The sequence below is a fragment of the Cyprinus carpio genome, chromosome B5 (genome assembly GCF_018340385.1).
Source record: "Cyprinus carpio isolate SPL01 chromosome B5, ASM1834038v1, whole genome shotgun sequence".
NCBI lineage: Eukaryota > Metazoa > Chordata > Actinopteri > Cypriniformes > Cyprinidae > Cyprinus > Cyprinus carpio.
Genome location: NC_056601.1, coordinates 18,717,242 through 18,737,905, shown reverse-complemented (window position 1 = coordinate 18,737,905; position 20,664 = coordinate 18,717,242). Strand labels below are relative to the sequence as shown.

Here is a 20,664-nt window from a genome sequence, read left to right as displayed (position 1 = left end):
TCTGATGGCACCCATTCACTGCAGAGGATCCACTGGTCAGCAAGTGATGTAACGCTAAATTTCTCAAAATCTGGTCCGATAAAGAAACAAACACATTTACATCTTGGATGGCCTCTGGTCAAGCAAATCTTCAGCAAATTTTCATTTTTGTGTGAACTGCTCCTTTAAAACAAAAATGAAATAGTGGTGTCAAAGACTTTTGCACAATTTACCTTCATTATTGTACACATGGTAAATATTCATTGGATATACTGTATATATTATGCTATATGTAAATAAATATAATATATATATATGAAAGTGTCTAGCTGGTTTTATTTTATAATGAAGTCATTTGTAATCACACATCACACTCACTACAAGAATAAATAGCAATGCATACAAAAAGACCATGCTTCACATAAAGCAAAAAACAATGAAACATGAGGCCCTTCCTGTGTGTCAATGACTTTTGATTCCATTAGTAACAGAATACCGTGATAATGAGGTCAGACTGGTGGTGAAATACACATTTCAAGCAATAAGAAGTTTTCCTGCCATCGAAACGATTACAAGGAGTTTGCTAATGTCTCAAAAAGACGTAATGCCTTCAAGTACAGTCATTGCACAGCAGAACGATTAATCACAATATTTCTAGTATTAACACAGATTTTACACTGTAGTAATGTCAGTATATTGTGATTTCATCTACATTTATCATTCATTTGTTGGCAAAAGATTCCTTTGCAAATGAGTGTGCTCTCAAAATAAACTCCAAGCAACACTCAAGTACACTTGATGGTAAAATGGAGGAAAGTTGTCAATAATTCATAGCAACAAGCTTCTTGTAAGACATTTTATGCTCATTTGATAGACTGGCTGTTTTTTTCTTCAGATGCAAAATATATAGTATTTTATATATATGCAAAATGTATAGCACATATATAGTGATATTTACCAGACTGCAGACAGTCTTTAATAAGTAAGTTACAATGGAGATGTGCCAAAGCATGCTGCCGGACAAACACCAGTCAGTTCTTGCACAAATTGTACTATAATGTTTGTCTGAGAGTCTCTGGAAACACAGTCGGTTTTGAATCAGTTCATGTTGAGATACTCTGTACTGAAACAGTATTCAGGATTAGTACGCAAATCCAGACCAGACCAAAGCTTTCTGCATGAATACAGTTCTGTTAAGACACATTCTGTTCTTGAGTGAAAAAGTAGCACACATGAATTAAACATTTAGTTGATAAAAAAAGGCTGTAATGACTCAACTTCACAACGAGGTAAAAAAAAAAAGATAAATGACATCTCAGAATGGAATTCTTCAAATCCATCCTGAAAATGTCGACACAAGATTTCTATCACCTTAAAAGTTTCTTCACACAATGTTTTTCAAGTATAAATGTTTAAAAGAAAATGCTACCAATTTAAGCATATTTAATTTGCAATATTATTTCATATACAGATGTTCATTTAAGACAAAAAGGAAGGTTTTCTGTGCATAAAAATAAGGAATGCAGTCATTTACAACCAATAAAAGTATTGCACATCAATAAATAAAAAAAAAAAAGTAAAACACAAAAAATGGTTAATTTTTAGAATGCTTTCTTACGAGTTCTTGCTTAATACAACCCCAATTCCAGAAAAGTTGGGACGTTTTGTAAAATGCAAAAAAATCAAGAATGTGTGATTTGTTATTTCTCTCTTTATTTTTTTTTTTTTAGAAAATTTCATAAAAAAAATTTTTAAAGTTTTTTCACTGACCAACATAAATGTATTTTGTAAATATGAACAAATTTTGATTTTGATGGCTGCAACATACTCCAAAAAAGTCAGGACAGGGACCAAATAAAGGGTTATAGAATATCCACGTTAAACTCTTTTGAAACTGTTTACAGTAAGGAGGTGAATTGGTAATAGGCCAGGATATCATGTTTGGGTATAAAAGGAGCATCTCGGTTTTTGCAAGCAAAGCTGGATCATGGCTCATCATTTTGTGCCAAATTTCATGAGAGAAGTGTCAAATAAAAAAATAAAAAACACATTTTGCAAAAAAAAAAAAAAAAAAAAAAAAAATGTCAAAGAACTGAGGTCTTTCACCTCAACTACCACATGTAATATTGTGAAAAGATTCTGTGATTCCAGAGAAATCACTGTACATGTAGGGCAAGGCAGGAAACCTCAGTTGAATGTGCTTGACCTTTAAGCCCTCAGATGGCATTGCATAAGAAACCGTCATGCTGCGGTGTTAAATATGGGCTCAGGAGTACTTCAGAAAACCACTGTCATTTACCACAGTCTGCTGCTGCATCAAGAAATGCAACTTGAATCTCTGTTACTCTAGGAGAAAGCTATACATCAATTCTATGCAGCTGGGTTATTCGTAGACTCAGAGTGAATGTGCTAGACTGGCCTGCCTGCAGTCCAGATCTGATTCTTATTGAAAATGTATGACCAGTCATGAAAAAAGGAGAATCAGACAACGACGATATTAGAATTGTGTGAATATTAATTATTTTGTGAAGCAAGATTGGACAAAAATTTAGCTTGCAAAACTTGAACAATTAGTATCCTCAATTCCCAAACAATGAAACATTGTAATTAAAGACAGTTGATGTGATACAGTGTTAAACGTGCCTCTTTCCCAACTTTTTTGGAGTGGGTTGCAGCAGTCAAAATCAAAATTTGTTTATATTTACAAAATAAAATTAAGTTGGTTAGTGAATACATTGGAATTGTTTTCTTTGTACTTTAAGTCAATTAAATAAAGGTTTTAGAGAATGAACAGATAACATTATTGATTTTATGGCATTTCACAAAAGGTCCAAACTTTTCTGGAACTGGGGTTGTATATGTGCGTTTATTTTAAGAGCTTCATTTTTTAAGTCCAAAACGTCTCCAACAGAGTCTCAATCAACAAATGCCAATTATTCTCAGATCTCCAAATGCATCCCCCATATATCTCCAAAACACTTTCTTTTTTTTATGGCATCATCATTCTGTAAGGCATTTCATCCACAATTTCTACTTGCTCTAATACATACAGTATACTCCTAGATATACTAGACATGAATTATCCCACTGAAATATCCACCACAGATGACCACACCAAAAAAGTCTAATTTTTTTAATTTTAATGGGAACTGTTTAAGAAACCCTATTTTTTTTTTAAAGGACTCAATGGTTTGGTCCCTTTCTCAGCAAACAGGATATAGAACTGCAATTTAAATTTGATTTTAAGCAAGTAGAATTAAAATGTAATGTATGCATATGTGATTTTTATGTTTCAGTATAAATTACCTATAAATATGATCATACACACACCACTTGGGCTATTTTCAGCAACATTAAATAATATTAATAATGCCACCCATAGAAAATTATATATATTTCACCAATTAAATAACACTTCAATTTACTATTTTTTCAGTCAAAAATATGACAATACTAAAAAGCTATCAAATTCACTTTTTTGTTTTGTTTTTGCATGAAAAAAAATAAAATCTGTTTTGGTGGCTGTGTTAATTACTATACTTAGTTTAAATAAAAATCTAATCAGTTGAGAACATACATTTAACATATCAGGAAATATATAGACCTAATTAGTCAAAATGAATGACGGAATTATTCATTATAATAATAACTAATGAATGTCTTTAAATTGCAGTTAAGCAAATTAATTTTCTTTTCATTCCAATTTAAAATTCCAATTCAACATCCTGTGGGGTATGACCAATTAAATAAGTTACGGAATGAATTTTTCAAAAACTTTGCCATTTTTCACCATATTCCTCAGACTAAGAGCTGCCCTTAAAACTCCAGTTGATTCTAAAACACTTGATGGTTGCAAAGCTTGAATAAATAACATCATAAGAGTATGGTAAGGCAAACCTTTTTCATTTTGTACACCTAACGATCACACAGGTGTAGTTTTTGTTACCCAGGTATATCGTTTCAATAGCTATTTTGAAGGACACCAGTTTCTGCGACGGGGCTCTTTAACGTATTTCTCACTCTCTCTCTCTCTCTGCTTCCTTTCACGAGGCGGGCTGAGTGCACACAGAGAGAGGAATTACACAGCACAGCATACTCACTCACAGCAACAGAAAAGAAGAGATGAAGAGCTCAGTCGATTCAGTCACACAGTCACCAGTCCACAGGGCTGACAGTTTCACATCAAGATTAAGGTTATATCTGGTGACAACAGGGCAGGGGGCTTGAGAAATGTCGTAGCTTCAGATGTAAACTGGTTGCTCCTGGGCTGTTAACAAGCGGTACATAGCAGCCGGCATAGTCTTCATGTGAATCTGTTCGGCAAAACGAGATGGTCAAGTTCAGTTATGCTCAAGTGATACCAAAAAGCATATCTCTGAATTATATAACAAAATTTAAAACTAAGTGGCATTTATTTAAAGGAGAGAACACGTAGACGTTTCAAATAAAATGTTTCACACAAGTTATATTTTTACAGATCGGCCAAATTTACTTCAACTGTAAGTTCCTCACTGTAAAAAGCAGGGACAGGTGGAAAAAAAGCCAAATTAATCAACATTTAGCCACAAATGCCACAGATTGTGCTTAAATACTAGTGCACTCAAGTACTAGGAACACTCCCTTAAAGCAAAGTATTTAGATATGCTCAAGTTGGACATGTTTGTGGATCATTTTCAAAGTTAGTGATAAACTACATATGTGTGATCTCAGATCGGTTGATTTTCAGTCTTTTGGAGCCACTCTTGATAGGCTGTGATCTCCATGAACCAGAGCTAAACAGGGCGCCAAGTTTCCATAGGTTTCTGATCATAATTTAAATGAATGGGTTCATTACCTCATTGGAGAAATAGTGATGTGAAAAATATTATGTTGTTAGGCAGGTGTGGCACCATGGAGCTCAGACGTACCTCACCAACTGCATTTGACAGAATGTGTACAATCTTCTCATGAGGGGTGGCCACAACACTCTGGCTGTTGATTTCAATGATCCGGTGGCCGACACGCACCCCTCCGCGCTCTGCTATCCCTCCTCTCATCAGACTGCAAATCTGGAGGATGCAAAATAAAGTTATTTTTATTATTAAAGTTTTAGATTATTATAATTGGAATTCTTTTCGTATTCGGAATTAGTTTTGATTTTTTAACTTTAATAAATGTTAATAAAATATTTCTATAATTTTTATTCATTTTAAACTACATGAAAATGAAAAAAGTCGCTTTGGCAACTAGATTCATTAAAATAAGTTTAAATATTTTATAGGGTTTTAGTTCATTCAAAGTCAAGTTACTATTGAAAAAACATTACTAAATACAAACTATTATACCATTAAAGTATTAAAATTCTGGTCAACAACAATCATTATTTTGACGTTAAATTCTGATAAATAGCTGATTTTAAAATTCTCTATTTTATCTTCATAAATTAAAAACACACAAAAAATACTATTTTATCATTTCAAATGCTACAAGTGATTTTAGGCATCATAACAATTTAAGGTACAATACAAAAATCAACATACATTTTGAGATTTGCTAAAAAATTTTATTTAATAGTGTTATTATTTAATATGATTTTTAAAGATTAACTTTAAGTGAAGCAAATGCTATAATAAAAAAACTCTAGGCCATGATAAAAAACAGGTATCCCACAAATAAGCACGCTTCGGAAAAAGCTTTGTACCCTCGGCCATTAGAGTGTTAAATTCACAGATTTAATTTTAAATCTATATTGTTTTGTTGCTGCTACTGCCTCCGGGTAATATACTTGGAAGAGTGCTGCTGTATATTTGGTGCAGGATGTGTGTATTATGTGCCCAGTTTTTGTTTCTGGTGTAAATGTGTGTAGTACATTAGTATTTGGTGGAAATATGTGTGTATCATTTGTACTGTATTTGGTGGAAAAGAAGTCTGTATTATGTGTACTACAGCTCCGGGGTACAGTCTGTGAAAACAAATTTCCTCTTCCTGAGAACAATAAAGAATGAATCTCAATCTGAATCTGAATTTTCGATGAAGGCAAAGGTAATGTAAAATCCAGGATATGAGTATTCACAATTAAATATACATACAAATATACAATAATCGACAATGCTGATAGATTAACCAATCTATCTAATGTGAAATGTGAAAATGATTTTTTCAAAATACCCACAATGCCATTCTGCACACTAAATCCCAGCTGATATCTCAGGTCTGGTCTTCTGATGAGGACAGTGGTCACAGGTGGGCATCTCACAATGTTAAGCTTTATTCTGGATTGGTTCTTCAGTCCCTAGAAGATGAGAGCATTGTTTCTCGCAATAAATCAAATGTAAAAGAGTTGGTTACAAATAAATTCAGAATTCAGAGTTAAATGAATTAACATTAGCTGCGTTTCCACCACTGGAACTTTACCCAGGAACTAGGGACTTTGGGCTGGTACTAGGTGTGTTTCCACAGCAGGAACCAGGATCTAAATAAAGTTCCAGGTAAAAAAATTGCTCCTTTAAAAGTCCCTGCTGCGAACTGTGAGGTAGTACTTTTTCAAAGGTCCGGAACTTTCGGGGGCGGGACTTGTGCGCTAAAGATGCTGATTGGTTGAGTTCACACAGCACTGTGATTTCAACCACCATTTATTTGGATAATTTTTACTGTTATTGTGTCATGAAATGTTGTTTTAAAAGTATTTCAGGTGAGAATGTAGTTGTTTAAAACTCAAATCTGCGTTTTATTTATAAACACTGCGCCTATTTAAAAATGTATTTAGCAGATTTTGGAGACGATCAGATCCACGCGATCAGCGGGAGCTCAGAGCTCATGTATCCGCCTAGAGCAGTCTCAACTCGGCTAGTCCTTCTGACATTTATCGCTGGCTCTGATGTGTCTTTAGTGGTTAAATATAAAATATAATTAGTTTTGGGTAAATCTAACAGGTAATCTTTGGTCTTTATTCAATTTATCTATATGTTAAAATGAAAATAAAAAGAAGCAATTAATATAATATTTTCGGTTCATTGTAATGTAGGCTGTATACTAATTTCCCTGAACTAAGTACATTTCTACGGCTATTATTATGTTTAAATGAAAACGAAAGGAGGCAGTGTTATTTGATATATTTCATCTTATTGTAAATATACAGTGAGGAAAATTGCAGTAAATTTACAGATCATACTCCCGAGTTGAACTCGCAAAGTCCGATCTACCGATGAAGCAAGTCCGAAATTTGCGTTCTTTGTATTGAGAAATGTGCGCAGACCTACGTCACCAGACTATTTGCCTAAACTTCACGGTACTTTATACCGCGGTGGAAACGCAGAAAGCAACAGGTCTGTGGGGGAAAATAGTTCCTGGGGAAAAAACGTTCCTGGTACAATTGTTCCGGGTAATTTCGGTGGAAACGCGGCAATTGTTGTACTTCAGTCCACTTGATTTTGGACCCGCTGTACCTTGATAATACTCTGGCAGGTGGAGAGGGGTAACCCCACCAGGCTCGTGCCATTGATAGACATGATCTGGTCCCCGATGTTCAGTCTGCCGGACTTCTCGGCCGGGCCGCCGTGCATCATGTTTGCTATAATAACTGTGGGCAGGATGGAGCCCCAGCCCGACTCCACGATCACCACCCCAAGAATCTCTCCCTTCTGCTTCTCTATGTAAACCTGTAGTGTACACACACACACACCACTTTTCTCACTGCAAAAACATGATTACTGATAATTCTGACATTATCGAGGCAAATTCTCAAAATTTCACAGTAATCTTCTGTTTCCACCAGGCATGGGCTGCCCACTTACATCTATGCAGTTCTCAGACTTGGAAAAGTGAATGAGGTCATCGTTGTACATGTCCTGTGTGTTAAGGAGGTCGCTGTACTCTTTCTGGCTCAGATCCTCTGGGTTGATGCCATTGGCACGCAGGAACTCTTGGTACGCCACACTGAAAGCTTGGCCGATGGACTGAGCTATGAGCTGAGCCTGAGCACAAAGAGAAAAACTAACATTATATTCCATAACTAACATATTTCATTGCACATTGCATGCTTACAATTTGATTTATCTAACCATTTTTAGAAGAAAACATAACAGCTACACATGAGGGTCAAAAGACGACAAGGGTGGCATTCCTCAGGACAGCCGCATACATGCCTCTTTGCCCTCATGTCACTGTTGTATGCTGTGCTGTGACATACGCTGTGACATATACAGGCTCTTTAAATTCAAACAGTCTCTGCAGCTGAACAGAGAAAAGGTCACTTCCCGTCTACTGATTCAACCCACGCAGCAAGACGCCCAGGAACACCATCTGGATAAATGTTATTAGAGGTCACCACAATACCCAGTAAGTGAAATATTGAGCATGCTGGGAAACAATGTGAGGAGACCAAGAAAAAATAGGCCAATATGGAGGATTAAATGTGGAAAAAGTATAAAGGGCTTTGTGTTGTGGTTGAACTCTCCTTTAGCGTGGTCAAAGCACTAGACTGGCTTATTGCTTTCAGAAACTGCAACAACAGCAGTATGGCAAAGTGTGTAAATCTGTTAGATCATTTTACAATGCTGAAGCAATAAATTGAATCTGTCACTCTGACAGCCTCATTTAGCAGGAGCTTGATAAGGTCACACTCACATCTTCAGACTCTAAAAAGTGGTGGATGATCTTGTTGTGGTGGTTCTCGTCCTGAGCTGGGTCAGAGGCTTCCATGTTCTCCTGTGAGTCGGAGCGAGGCATTTTCCTTCTGGCCATCAACACCACAATGTTCCCAATATCAGCGATGTAAGAGATGGTCCTTAAAGGGTGGTCCATCATGGTGTCCTGCGAATCAGAAGAAGATTGTAATGGTCAGAAAAACTCTCCATGCTCAATCCATTTCTACACTACAATTTCTTTTTAAAATGTGTAAACTGTTTTTCAATAAAAAAACATCCAAAATGAATGCAGTGAGCCCAAAAATTGTTTTCAGAAAGAATATTAAATCACAGCGAGTCATATTTAATGTAAAATATAATTAAAATTTAAATGTTTTCTTTTTAAAATTTATTTTAAAATGTAATTTATGCCTGTTGTGATTTTATCAGGATTCCTTGATGAACAGAAAGTTAAAAAAAATTTTAACATTATAAATGTCTTTACTGTCACTTTTGTTCAATTTATTGCATCCTGGATGAATAAAGGTATTAATTTCTTTGAAAATGAAAACCAACTGAAAACTTTTAAACAGTAGTGTATATTTTCATTTTTTTTTCATTTGACCTTAACTGTTCCCTTCTGGTGGAATGACCTTCCCAACTCAATCTGAGTGCTTAGCCATCCTCAAGAAATGGCTTAAAAAAACATATCTTCCATTTACACTTGACCCTCTCTATTCTATTTCTATTTTATCTACTTGTCTCTGTCTTTTTTTTTTACTTGACCCACTAACACTTGCACTCTCTATACCATTTCTATTCTACTACTTGTTTTCTTTTTATTTAAAAAAGACCCTCTAACACTAGTGTTCTCTATTCTTTTTCTATTAACTTGCCTTATTTTAAATTATAAAAAAAAAACAAAAAAAAAACAACTCGCTACATGTACAAAATTAGATGAACCGAGACTTGTCATAACACTTACAAATTATTGCTCTTTTGTTGGTTTTGATTGCTTCTATTGTCCTCATCTGTAAGTCACTTTGGATAAAAGTGTCTGTTAAATGATTAAATGTAAATGATCAAGAAAAATTAGACTTCTCATGACCTCTGTAAGACATGGATATTCTGTCCAGACACTGCCTCCTTGTGCTCTGCACTAGTATTTTGCACAGTTTTGGTAAAATGTAAGTGTGCTCCTACTCGACTTGGCACAGTTAGTGGGTGAAACCAAAATTACGTTTATAGGTGATGAAGTACCTGTGAGTCTGCATTGAGCACTTTGATTCTCTGAGTGGAGATGAAGAGGTCCACCTCCGTCATGGGCTGAGCTTCACCTTCTGGAGCCTGAAGATAGAAAACCACACAATATCAGTCACCGAGAGAGACAGGGACAGAATGAAAGAAAGACAGAAAGAGAGAGAGCTGACAAGGCCCAGAGATGCCATGAAGGAGCGAGCAAGCAACTTTACATCTAGCATCGTCAACATTTGCCCAGATATTCAAATTCTATTACACTCTCTCCTTCATTGTGTAACTCTGATAACCTGCGTTTGTTGTTTAAAGCCAGCTAGTATTACAAATTGGCATGGGGTTAGTTTGGTTAGTTTTGTTCTTCATTTGAAGAGTTTCAGTTTTAAGTGAGAGACAGAAACTGAGAGTTTTCCAGCAAGTGCAGGACAGGCCGAATAAAAAAGATCAAGAGAAGAGTAAAACATGCTGTGCCAGATAAACACCTTGAAAAACAGTCACAAACACAGCACAGTACAGTACCTCAGAAAGAAAAAAAAATAGAATACAAAGTAGATGAAAGCAAAGATCACTTGCATTTTCTGTATCCAGCAAACTAGACTTTCCTGACGTTAACTCATCCCACGACTTCCCCATGAAAGATCTGGTGATAAAACTGAGGTAATGCTTGGTGTGGAATGAACAATGGCTAACAGACTGTGCGGACAGACACAGATACATGACTCATTGCTGGATTCAGAAAAATGGCAGAGCGACAGGAAACATGAAAACACTGAAGTGCTGAAACCAGGCAAAAAGAGAAGACGAAGAACAAAAATAAAAACAAAACACCAAACCCATGAGCAATTACTGCACCTTCTTCCTGTTTTTGGCTAATTTCTGGGCCGTCTGTTAGCATGGAACAAACAGAGACAGGAACATTGTTAGATAAAGCAGAGCTCAGTGAGACCAATCACATTTGGGGAATCTTTCTGCTCAATAAGCTACATCTGAAAAGTGACTTCTGGGAAATGTATTGGTGTGGGGTGACTAGAATGGATCCGGATGACACCAAGCCAAGCTTACTAGACACCACCCTGCTACGATATGTTGCCTTTGTTTTCATTTCATGGTAATTTGCACCATCATCCACCAGGTGGCCCATTTGTACTTTTAATATTATGCCAACTATTGATTTCATATTACAGAACGTCCTGTTCATAAAACATCAACTATACAAAGCATAGATGAGCTCTGCTGAAAATTAGATTAAGAACAAGTTCAAACTTGCCAGGAGGCTGTGATAATGCATCGAACTGGCCATCTAAGGAAGATCTACGTCATTGGCAGCTGAGGCAGGGCGTATTGATTCAGACATCTCTCCAAATGCATGCAATTTACACTTGCCTTATATACTGCATTGCAACTGACAGTCTACTAAAAACACCATCACTCAGTTTGAGCTCATGATTGAGTATGGGACAAAGTCTCACACATGCAGATGAGGTGTGACCCAATTAAACAAGGAGATCATCATTCTAAAATATGGTGGTATATTTATAACCCATACGCATTTACTGAACAATTCTAAGAGGGAGCTTTCTCCATTATAAGAAAAGTGGTAAAGCTGTTGGTAAAGAACTGGTAAAGACCTCACAAGATCAGTAATGCATTTTTTAGGTTATGTCATTTAAAATGTGAGAACGTCCCAGACTCTGCCTTTTAAGCAAACCCATTAACTCAGACAGTCTACATTAGCACAGTCCTGTATATTGACTGTTATTCCATAAATATCACACGAGTGTGAAGGTTTCACATCACTATTTAACGAAAATTCATTTTAGGAACCCTTTACCTAACTGCTAAGAAGATAGTATCGTCTAATATACTGTAGAGCAGAACATAGGGATGCTGTATTATTTATTTATTTCTAGCAATCAATTTTGGATTTATACTGTGTAAGTTGATACTGGATATTAAATTGTGCAGCTCATTACCTCTGTTTTACATTTAGATTACCATCATAAAGTTAATCTTTATAAACACTTAGAATTTAATAACAGTAAAATGCAATCCTTAGCAATTATCAAAATGATTATCTGTTTTTCATACTGTATAATACAACGTTCTGGTGCCTAAATGTACTTGTAGTATTTAAAATGATTAAGTTTTCAGTGTTTCATTTGTATTATAAAGAAAACAGTACATATAAAATGTACAAAATGATCTGTTTATAATAATCAGCTTGAATCTTAATACAGTATGCATTGCTAGTATCCTCATTATACTGCTTTACTAGTATTACTAGCTTATCTCGTAAGGCTACTTTGGTCAGTTTGATGGTGAAAAGAAAAATGCATCTGTACAGGCATTGAAATCCAAGCTGATCTTTTCAGCAAAGCTAATAAAACTGAAGAACCTGATGCCAGTTTCCACTCAGTGACCTCAAAACGAAAATAATTCGCTATCAAGCATTCCGATATTGTTGTGTGCCAAAGCACAGAGCGATCTGTAACTGAACATTTTAACACAAAATGAACATACAAAGGGACATGCTGAAGGAACACTAAATGGCACAGGTGCTGGGCTCACTGCATTTTTAAAGGTGCAGGTCAAAAATGCTGAGTAATGCAGCTGACAGGGCGAATGGCTGATTTATGCTGCAGGAGGATGAAGAGGAGGGAGGTGGTAAATGTCTCTGGTCCTTTAGAAACAAGAATCATGGGATAGGTCCCTGCATTTGACTACAGAATCATTTCATTACTACAAGAGGACCACACACACTCTTAGTTTTACGATCATCTCTCTTCATCACCTGTGAGCTCACATTTCAATTTGAACATCAAAATCAGACTGCAGAACGCAACTTCATCATGTTGTATTCGAGGAATAAAATGCTTGCGCAATAAATACACACCCCGTATAGAACGCAGCTCTGCATTTCTTATGAGATCCCATTCTTTTGTCCTAAAACTGTCACTTTTGGTTTCTTACAACATGTTTGCTGCTCTTGAAGTTTCTTGAGGTAGATTCATAGAAGCTCAGGTTTACTTCTAACAATGAAGTTTACAACAGCAGAGTAAAGACAGAACCATTTCACCTCACCTTAATGCGACTCACAGCCTCCTGAGCCTGCATCATGCGCACGTTTTTGGAGGGTGTCTTGTCTGAGAGCAGCTGGGTGGATCCCAGGTAGTTAGCAGCAAAGATAATACCGTCAATGAGGTCCTCTGGGTCACATGGGCCTGGTACTAACAGAGAGGAGAGGAACATTTCAAAACATGCCTAGGATGTGCTATCAGGATTCATTTCAGTAGCTGAGAACCTGGACGGGAATAGGTAATACTAAGAATAGTTCAAATCTATTAACATATTTACTGACAGATTACTCAAGACTTACTGATATAAATTATATCATATATATATATATATATTCATATATTATTTGGGTCCGAACTGTGGTTCGTTTGCGTCATTAAGCCAGCATGACAGTGCAGGAGAAGGTGGCAAATGCATCACATTGCTCTCTGCACTTTTATATATTTACGTCTTTACATCGCGGGTGCACACCCGAGTTCAGAAGACAGTGTTCGCATCATCCAAACAAACTGAACTCTGACATCAATTGAATCCAGGTGCACACCAAAAGTGCTAGTGTTAAAGCACCCTAAATGCAAACTATTTAAAGTGTACCTGAAGTATACTTGCAATAGTTCCACTAAGTATGTATTTAATTGTACTTCAGCACTACTTTTGCACAATTAAAGTCCATTAAGTACAACTGCAAGACATTTTATTAAGTACATAAAAATGAAAATGTATTTGTAGAATACTTAGCATTAAATAAATGTATTTCAAATACATTTATTTTTATTTCTTTTTCACTAGGGATTACAGGAGTTCTTCTTACCTTCTACATATGTCGGGAATGAAGCAAGACTTCTCCTTGACTGCACAAACAACAGGCACACAAATGGCTCAATACAACATTCTTCAAAGCAAGCTGTTATTTTTAGGTATGGCACTTCATAATGCATTGAACTGGTACTATTTGCAGAAATAATATAATATAATATAATAATATAATATAATATAATATAATATAATATAATATAATATAATATAATATAATATAATATAATATAATATAATATAATATAATATATATAATCACAAGAAGCCCTGGTTAACAGTGATTTTAAAAGGGGCATTATAGGCACAATGAAGCATGTATAAATATGTTTTACTTTATAATAATATATTTTAGATGGTAATAATATAATATAATATAATATAATATAATATAATATAATATAATATAATATAATATAATATAATATAATATAATATAATATAATATAATATAATATAATCAATAAGTCCCAAGAAGCCTTGTTTTACAGTGTTTTTAGAACTGCCAAGGCACATAAAATATAAATATAAATATATAAATATATATAAAACAAAACCATAGTATACAGAGAAGTATTATTCATATATACAGTATTATACTTCTCTGCATACTATACTTTTGTTAATGAATTTCTCAGAGATCCTACATGCCACACCTCTTGGGCTTTTTTTAAAGATAATGATTGAGGGTTTGGCTATATATTTTTTTTTATCTGTTTTTTAAAAATGTAATTACATTTCGAGATCCTGTATTTTTGCTTTGATATTTTACACTAATAATCACACACACACACACACACACACACACACACACACACACACACACACACCACTCATAGCAAAACTAGTTTTAAACTTTATCTGCTCCAATTAATCTATTTTAACAGCATCTTGGATAATTTATAATAACTATAATAACTGAAGACTGAATCGGGACTCTAATGCTGTGGCCTGTAATATGTGTCTAATTAAGTTCCTAAAGCACCTACTGGATATTATTACCAAGAATAATTAAGAATCATCCAATTTCAGCACATTTTTAGAGGTTTATTCATGGCCTTCTACCTCTTTACTGGCTGGAGACGGAGATTCAATGCTGTCACTCCCCTCGTGTGATGGCAGGTGACGGCTGGAAGACTCCGCCCCCTGTGGGGAGGTGGAGCCTGAGCCTGGTGACTGGACAAAAGAGACATATTCATTAATATTACATGCTTTACAGTCTATTATTTTGGACAACTGATTGAAGAAATACAAAAGGTACATTAACTCATGTAACATTTGGAGTACATAAGGTCAATTACAGTCTTGAAGGTTTCTGATAAAACAAACAAACAAAAGTACAATTTAATACAATTTTAAAAACAAAGCAATAAGTTGAATTAAAAAGACTGTGATAAAATGAAAAGACATACATAAATGTGACACAATTTTAAAAAGTTTCAGCCAGAAGTATGTTTAATGACTGCTGCTGGCAAAAGGTTCAGACAGCAGGTCAAGGGGGGAAAAAGTACAAAAAAAAGTACATAAGAGTACTTTTATGTGTACATGTGTTCTTGTATTGCCGTCTCAAAACTACACCTCATCTCTCTGAACAGGCCAAAATGTGAAATATTAGGAAACAAATGAGTCATACCCTCAACCAGAGCACATTAGGATAAAATATTAAAAGATTTTCTGTTCATTGTTTGTAATAACGTATAAATACTGCACAGTCCAACAATGGATTATCATTCAAATGAACATTTCTGAAATACTGAAACACTGAAAGATAAAGCCAGAGCACATTAACTCAATTAACTCCTCACCTCTTCACCATGGCGGTGATCTACCTGATACATCCAAAAAATTTCCATATCAATAAGCGCTTAAAAAAGCTGGAGTGAAAAATGTTCTTCCACAGGATACACTCAAATCAAGTGCTACAGCAGATGTTGCTCTTTGGACCAGAGTACGAGAGAGAAGAACATAAGAGCCTCTTCCTCTCTCATCAAACGTATGTTGATACTGTAAGTTCACAATGGCTCCAGACAACAGAGGTGAACACGGCTCCTGTTACAGCCCTGTAGGAAAACTGTTCCTGGAACAGATTTGCTCAAGAGTGACTTGGGTCAGAGACTGCTACACTATGCAACATCATTGCTTTTCTGTGGAAAAACACAGATTTTTGCCAAAGTATCTGGTCCGGGTTTGCATTTGAGCATTACACTCAGCATTTGACTATGTACTTGAATTCATTACACCCTGAAATTGATATTACCCATACATTGAGGGTGTGCAAATACATGTATAATACTTAAAATAAACAAATAAATATCAAACATGTTAAGCATTAATGCAGGGCAGAGGAAGAAGGCGGTTTTTCTTCTCTGGTGTTATATGAGCCTTGCTGAATTATTTACAGGCCGTCTCTTTCTGTGTCTCTTGACTGCACTAAATAAATCATATTGTGGAGGGGGAAAATAACAGGCTTCTGATGAAATGTCAAATTCTGAGAACAACAGAGAATGGAAGCGGACAGGACACCACCAAGTTCAGAGCAACTTTAATGGGTATTCTGGGATATCTGGAAAATTCTTGACTGTTTAACACTCCCTGAAAATATCCAGGAAATTGTTTACATTGATCAGAACAAAGACCATGAAGATGATCATTTTTTAGTTCGGAGAAGTTGAGAATCACTCATGGTTTTTTATTTTAAAACATAGGAAATGTTATGATATGAAATGAATGAGAAACATTTAGGATGCTGCTTTATTTCTGGGTCATGAATCAAACATGAGTATTTTAAAAATAGATTTTGAACTTTTGAAGATGCACTTTGGTTCATCTCAAAACATGCTGGAGATCACCAGGTTGGAGTTTGACTGCTGCTGTCAATAAATAAACACACACCAAACTAATTCATGAAACTCATGTTGATCAAATTAACTTTTTAGCTAATAGATTGTTAACTAATAATATAATTAGTAAAAAGTCTGAAATTTCCAGTAGTGGAAATTTGATATCCTCTGACTGGATGGATTCAGAGTCTGAAGCCAAAAAAAATGGAGTCTGTGCCCATCATACACTATGCGATTTTTTGTGGAATCTGTCAACTCCAACCCTTAGGTGAAAAAGCAACAGTTCTAAATTTAAGTGATACAATTACTAAAACTAAAACTGAAATAAACAAAAAATAAACTAAATCTAAAGCTTTGTAGTACTACAAATATAGGAACTATAGGAAACGCAATCTCTACAGTGACCTGAATACAAATATGTTGTGCTATATGAGTGCAAAAATAATAAGCTACACATAAACCCTGAAAATATATCATCAGCACAATCATTTACAAATTCAGCATAATTGCAGTGGGTGGTGGCTGGTGTTTTCTTTAAACTCCCAATGGGAGTTTTCAATTAAGTGCAATTCTTTACTTTTTCTCTGAATGCACAAGGAAATGTTCACTCTCATCAGACTGCCAAAAGCCCTCGATCCCAAAGAACTGCTTCCAAACGAGGCCTTGTGCTCATGAATACTGCTCAGACAAACAATGGTGATTAATTAACACTGTCGAAATAGGTAACAGAGGAGCTGGGCTTTGCGTTGTTTGTTTAGTGAGACAGAGTATGTTTATTTCTGTATTGTGTTGGTAATAGGCAATGTGACTGATTCAACTGTGATTGAGTAAAATTAGGCAGCACTGAATCTATTAATTATGTAAATGAAAAAAAAAAAAGATATCAAAAATCTCAAGCACATATCATGAGATGATAGCATTAAGTTAATACCAACCGTAGGCACACTTGAATGAGATCTACTCATTATGTTAATAAAATGGGTAATACTTATCACAGCTAATGGGAAGAAAAAAAGGAGGGATGATATAAAGAGCAAGAGAGAGAGCAAAGTAAATCAAGTAAAGGCATGGTAATTTTGTTGCCTTATACAGAGAGCTCATCTTGCTCTCTCTGCACTGTTCAGACAACGTCTGTTGTGGCTGAGGAGCAGGACAGCTTCATTTGCACACGCTGGTCATGTGTAGCACTCACAGAATACAGATGAGCCCTCCAGGCCACGGAAAAGGAGATCCGTTCTATGAGTGCGAGCAGTCTTCATTTTCTAGAGACATGCAATTTGTCCGGTGCCGTGGCAGGCACCACTCATGAGACAGACACTAGCGTGTGTCACCATCCTCTCCAGAAAAGAAGAGTGAAAGAGTGAAGTCACGACCAGAGGAATGATGCGATTCACAAAGCAGGGCTGTTTCAGCCGAGCAGAACAACAATGTAATTGTACACGTCTTCCCTTAGAGATCGTTTTTGTTATTTGCTGCCCCTGCTACAAATATTTAATCGAAAGTAAATTACATTAAGTCACATAGACCTAATTACCCTATTCAACCAAATGTTCTCCATGACAAAACTTTCTTCTATTCCTTGCTTTATGTGCAGATATAATCTTTAAATAAGCCGTTTGTAGGCTGGTTTCCCTGAAAACTGTGAACACTTTGGCTCTATGGTGCTTTTAAAACATTGCTATGTTTGCTGGAGCAAATAGACTGAGCAGCATTGTCTCATCCAGTGTTGTTTCACCCTTAACTATTGATAGCAGACAGGGGAAAATATCCATTTCATATTTTTAAGTAGGTTTTTAAAAATTAGGCACTGATAAATTATAAATAAACTGGTAAACAAACAAATACTAATAAAGTACTATTATATTGTGCTGGGCAATATACTGGTACAAATGGTAAACTGGTTTAAATTATGTATACAGTATGAATTTTAAAGAAACTGCATAAAGATACAAGTGGCTAAGCAATGTACACAACCTTGTGAATTGAATGTTAACTGCATACACTTCTGACCAATGGTTAGACAACTATTAATAACACACAACTAATTCTTTGACTGGGCAAATAAACCTACTGTAAACAGCCGTTAACATAAGCTAGTGATGCTGAAGACGAATGCAAAGAGAAAATATTATAGCAGGCAAAGCGAGGTCACTGGTTAAATATTGGAAGAAGGAAGAAAATCCTAAATACTGAATTGGGAGTGGGGGGTTTATATGAATGTATCTCTGAAGGAAACTGACTGTCCTCAGAAAAGTTCAGATGGTATTTTCTTTTTTATCTTACCTCCATTCATACTTTATGCATATTAATGTAGTATTTAAAAGCACAGATCTGCTTTGTTTAAAACAGTAACCAAGGAAACTTTCTTTCGCTGCTATTCCATAAGCGCCACCTAACTATTGCAAATATTTTTAAAATGATTTAAAAATCGATTGGTTTACCTCAGAATCGATTTATATTTAATTATTTTACTTTTCCTAAGAAGTTAGCACTTTTTAATTCCAACAGAGGGTGAAATGTAAGGGCATGTTCGAATTGCAGCACCGCACAGATGATCGGCGTATAACATCAAAGCACTGCGAGGGCGATTCGAAATCATGCAGAGCCGTCTGTTCTCTGGTGCTTTGATGTAATACAATGATTGTTCTGCGTGCGCAGTGGCGCTGCATTAGATGACGTCATATACGTTTCAAGCCATCACGAGAAAGCGAAACCATAATGGAGGCAGATGATCAAACTTCTTCCAGAATTCTTTCTGCACCTTCATGTTTTAAATTCCAAGTGTAGAAACACTTTGGATTTTACACACTGCCGGGAAAACGTGACTAAAACGTTATGCAAGTAACATAGAACATTATTTTATTTCAGAAAGTATTTTTTCTACTCATTTTGTTGAACATTGTTCAAGTTTTATGGTTTTATGGTTCAGGGTCATTTAAATACACTGTGTATGTGTATGCTCCTGAAATAAAAGTTCAGAAAGATGTGATGCATTGTTTTTGTTAATATGACTCATCATATACAGTCTCTTTTAAGGGTATAATCAAGTATTTTCCATCGTCTAGTCTTTGATAAGCAAACAAAAATCATAATAAATTGTAATATCAAATCGCAATAGTTATATAATTTTAATATATATTGAATCGGCACACAAGAATAGAGAAAGTATTGAATCGGCAGATTAGTGTATCGTCACAGCCCTACAAACTCCTCATATTATAATATGGCATGTTTGTTTGGATTGTGGTTATAATGAAGTGGTTCTCCAACTTTTTCATGCAGTCTGTGCATGATTCATATAAATCAATGCATGATTCATATAAAGGCACAGTCAGGGACAAACTGTGATAAACCGTGATAAAACCAACAGAATCCTAAAAAAAAACAAAAAACAAAAAAACAAAAAGAAATTGTGATAAAGATTTTTGGTCTAACTGCCTAGCACTAATATTATATAATGACATATTAATGATTCAGATATTTATTTCAAATCATTTATTATTTTGTCAGAATATAGACCTAAAATTAAATAAACATTAATGGAGAAACTGTCTTCAGCATCTACCAGCACGGCCAAGCTACCCATGCTAACCAACAAAACTGAGCCAAACCCAGTTGCAGAGGGCTGGAAATGGAACGTTTGTGAAACTGGTTTCTTTTTGCTATTTAATTTTGTGATATTAGATTTAAAGGCAGTTTGTTATTAACAATGACAGGACTTATATATTTTTTTAATTTACAAGTTCAGTTTCAGTCAGAATAATTCTGCCCACATACTTTACAACTTCAAATCCAAAGGACATCAAAAATTTTTTACACTGCATGACTGCAGGAGTCGCAGACAAGTCTAGAAATGTAACCTGCTCTTGGGCTTCTGTGACACATCTCTCATATCATGTCCTTAAAGGGGTCATATGATGTGATTTCAAGTTTTCCTTTTTCTTTGGAGTGTTACAAGCTGTTCGTGAATAGATAAGATCCCTAAAGTTGCAAAGACTAAAGTCCCAAAGCCAAAGAGATATTCTTAATAAAAGTTAAGACTTGTCCACGCTCTCCTAAAATGCCTCGTTTAAACATGCCCCCACATGTCTACGTCATGA

At 35.4% G+C, this 20,664-nt stretch overlaps 1 protein-coding gene across 2 annotated transcripts in view; it reads right to left on the bottom strand.

The window, feature by feature from the left end:
• Window positions 1-3,750: 3,750 nt before the first annotated feature.
• Window positions 3,751-20,664, bottom strand: part of apba1a (amyloid beta (A4) precursor protein-binding, family A, member 1a) — a 51,321-nt gene continuing 34,407 nt past the window's right edge. The window contains exons 4-14 of one of the 2 annotated variants that reach the window (XM_042724694.1): window positions 14,790-14,900; window positions 13,723-13,762; window positions 12,918-13,063; window positions 10,689-10,721; window positions 9,843-9,929; window positions 8,584-8,769; window positions 7,752-7,931; window positions 7,404-7,616; window positions 6,131-6,250; window positions 4,887-5,027; window positions 3,751-4,292 (exon numbers count right to left, since the gene is read on the bottom strand). In XM_042724694.1, coding sequence (XP_042580628.1) covers window positions 4,221-4,292; window positions 4,887-5,027; window positions 6,131-6,250; window positions 7,404-7,616; window positions 7,752-7,931; window positions 8,584-8,769; window positions 9,843-9,929; window positions 10,689-10,721; window positions 12,918-13,063; window positions 13,723-13,762; window positions 14,790-14,900 — 1,329 coding nt within the window. In that variant the 3' untranslated portion in view covers window positions 3,751-4,220. The remainder of the gene's footprint in view (window positions 4,293-4,886; window positions 5,028-6,130; window positions 6,251-7,403; window positions 7,617-7,751; window positions 7,932-8,583; window positions 8,770-9,842; window positions 9,930-10,688; window positions 10,722-12,917; window positions 13,064-13,722; window positions 13,763-14,789; window positions 14,901-20,664) is intronic. The other variant, XM_042724695.1, reaches the window with a different exon arrangement.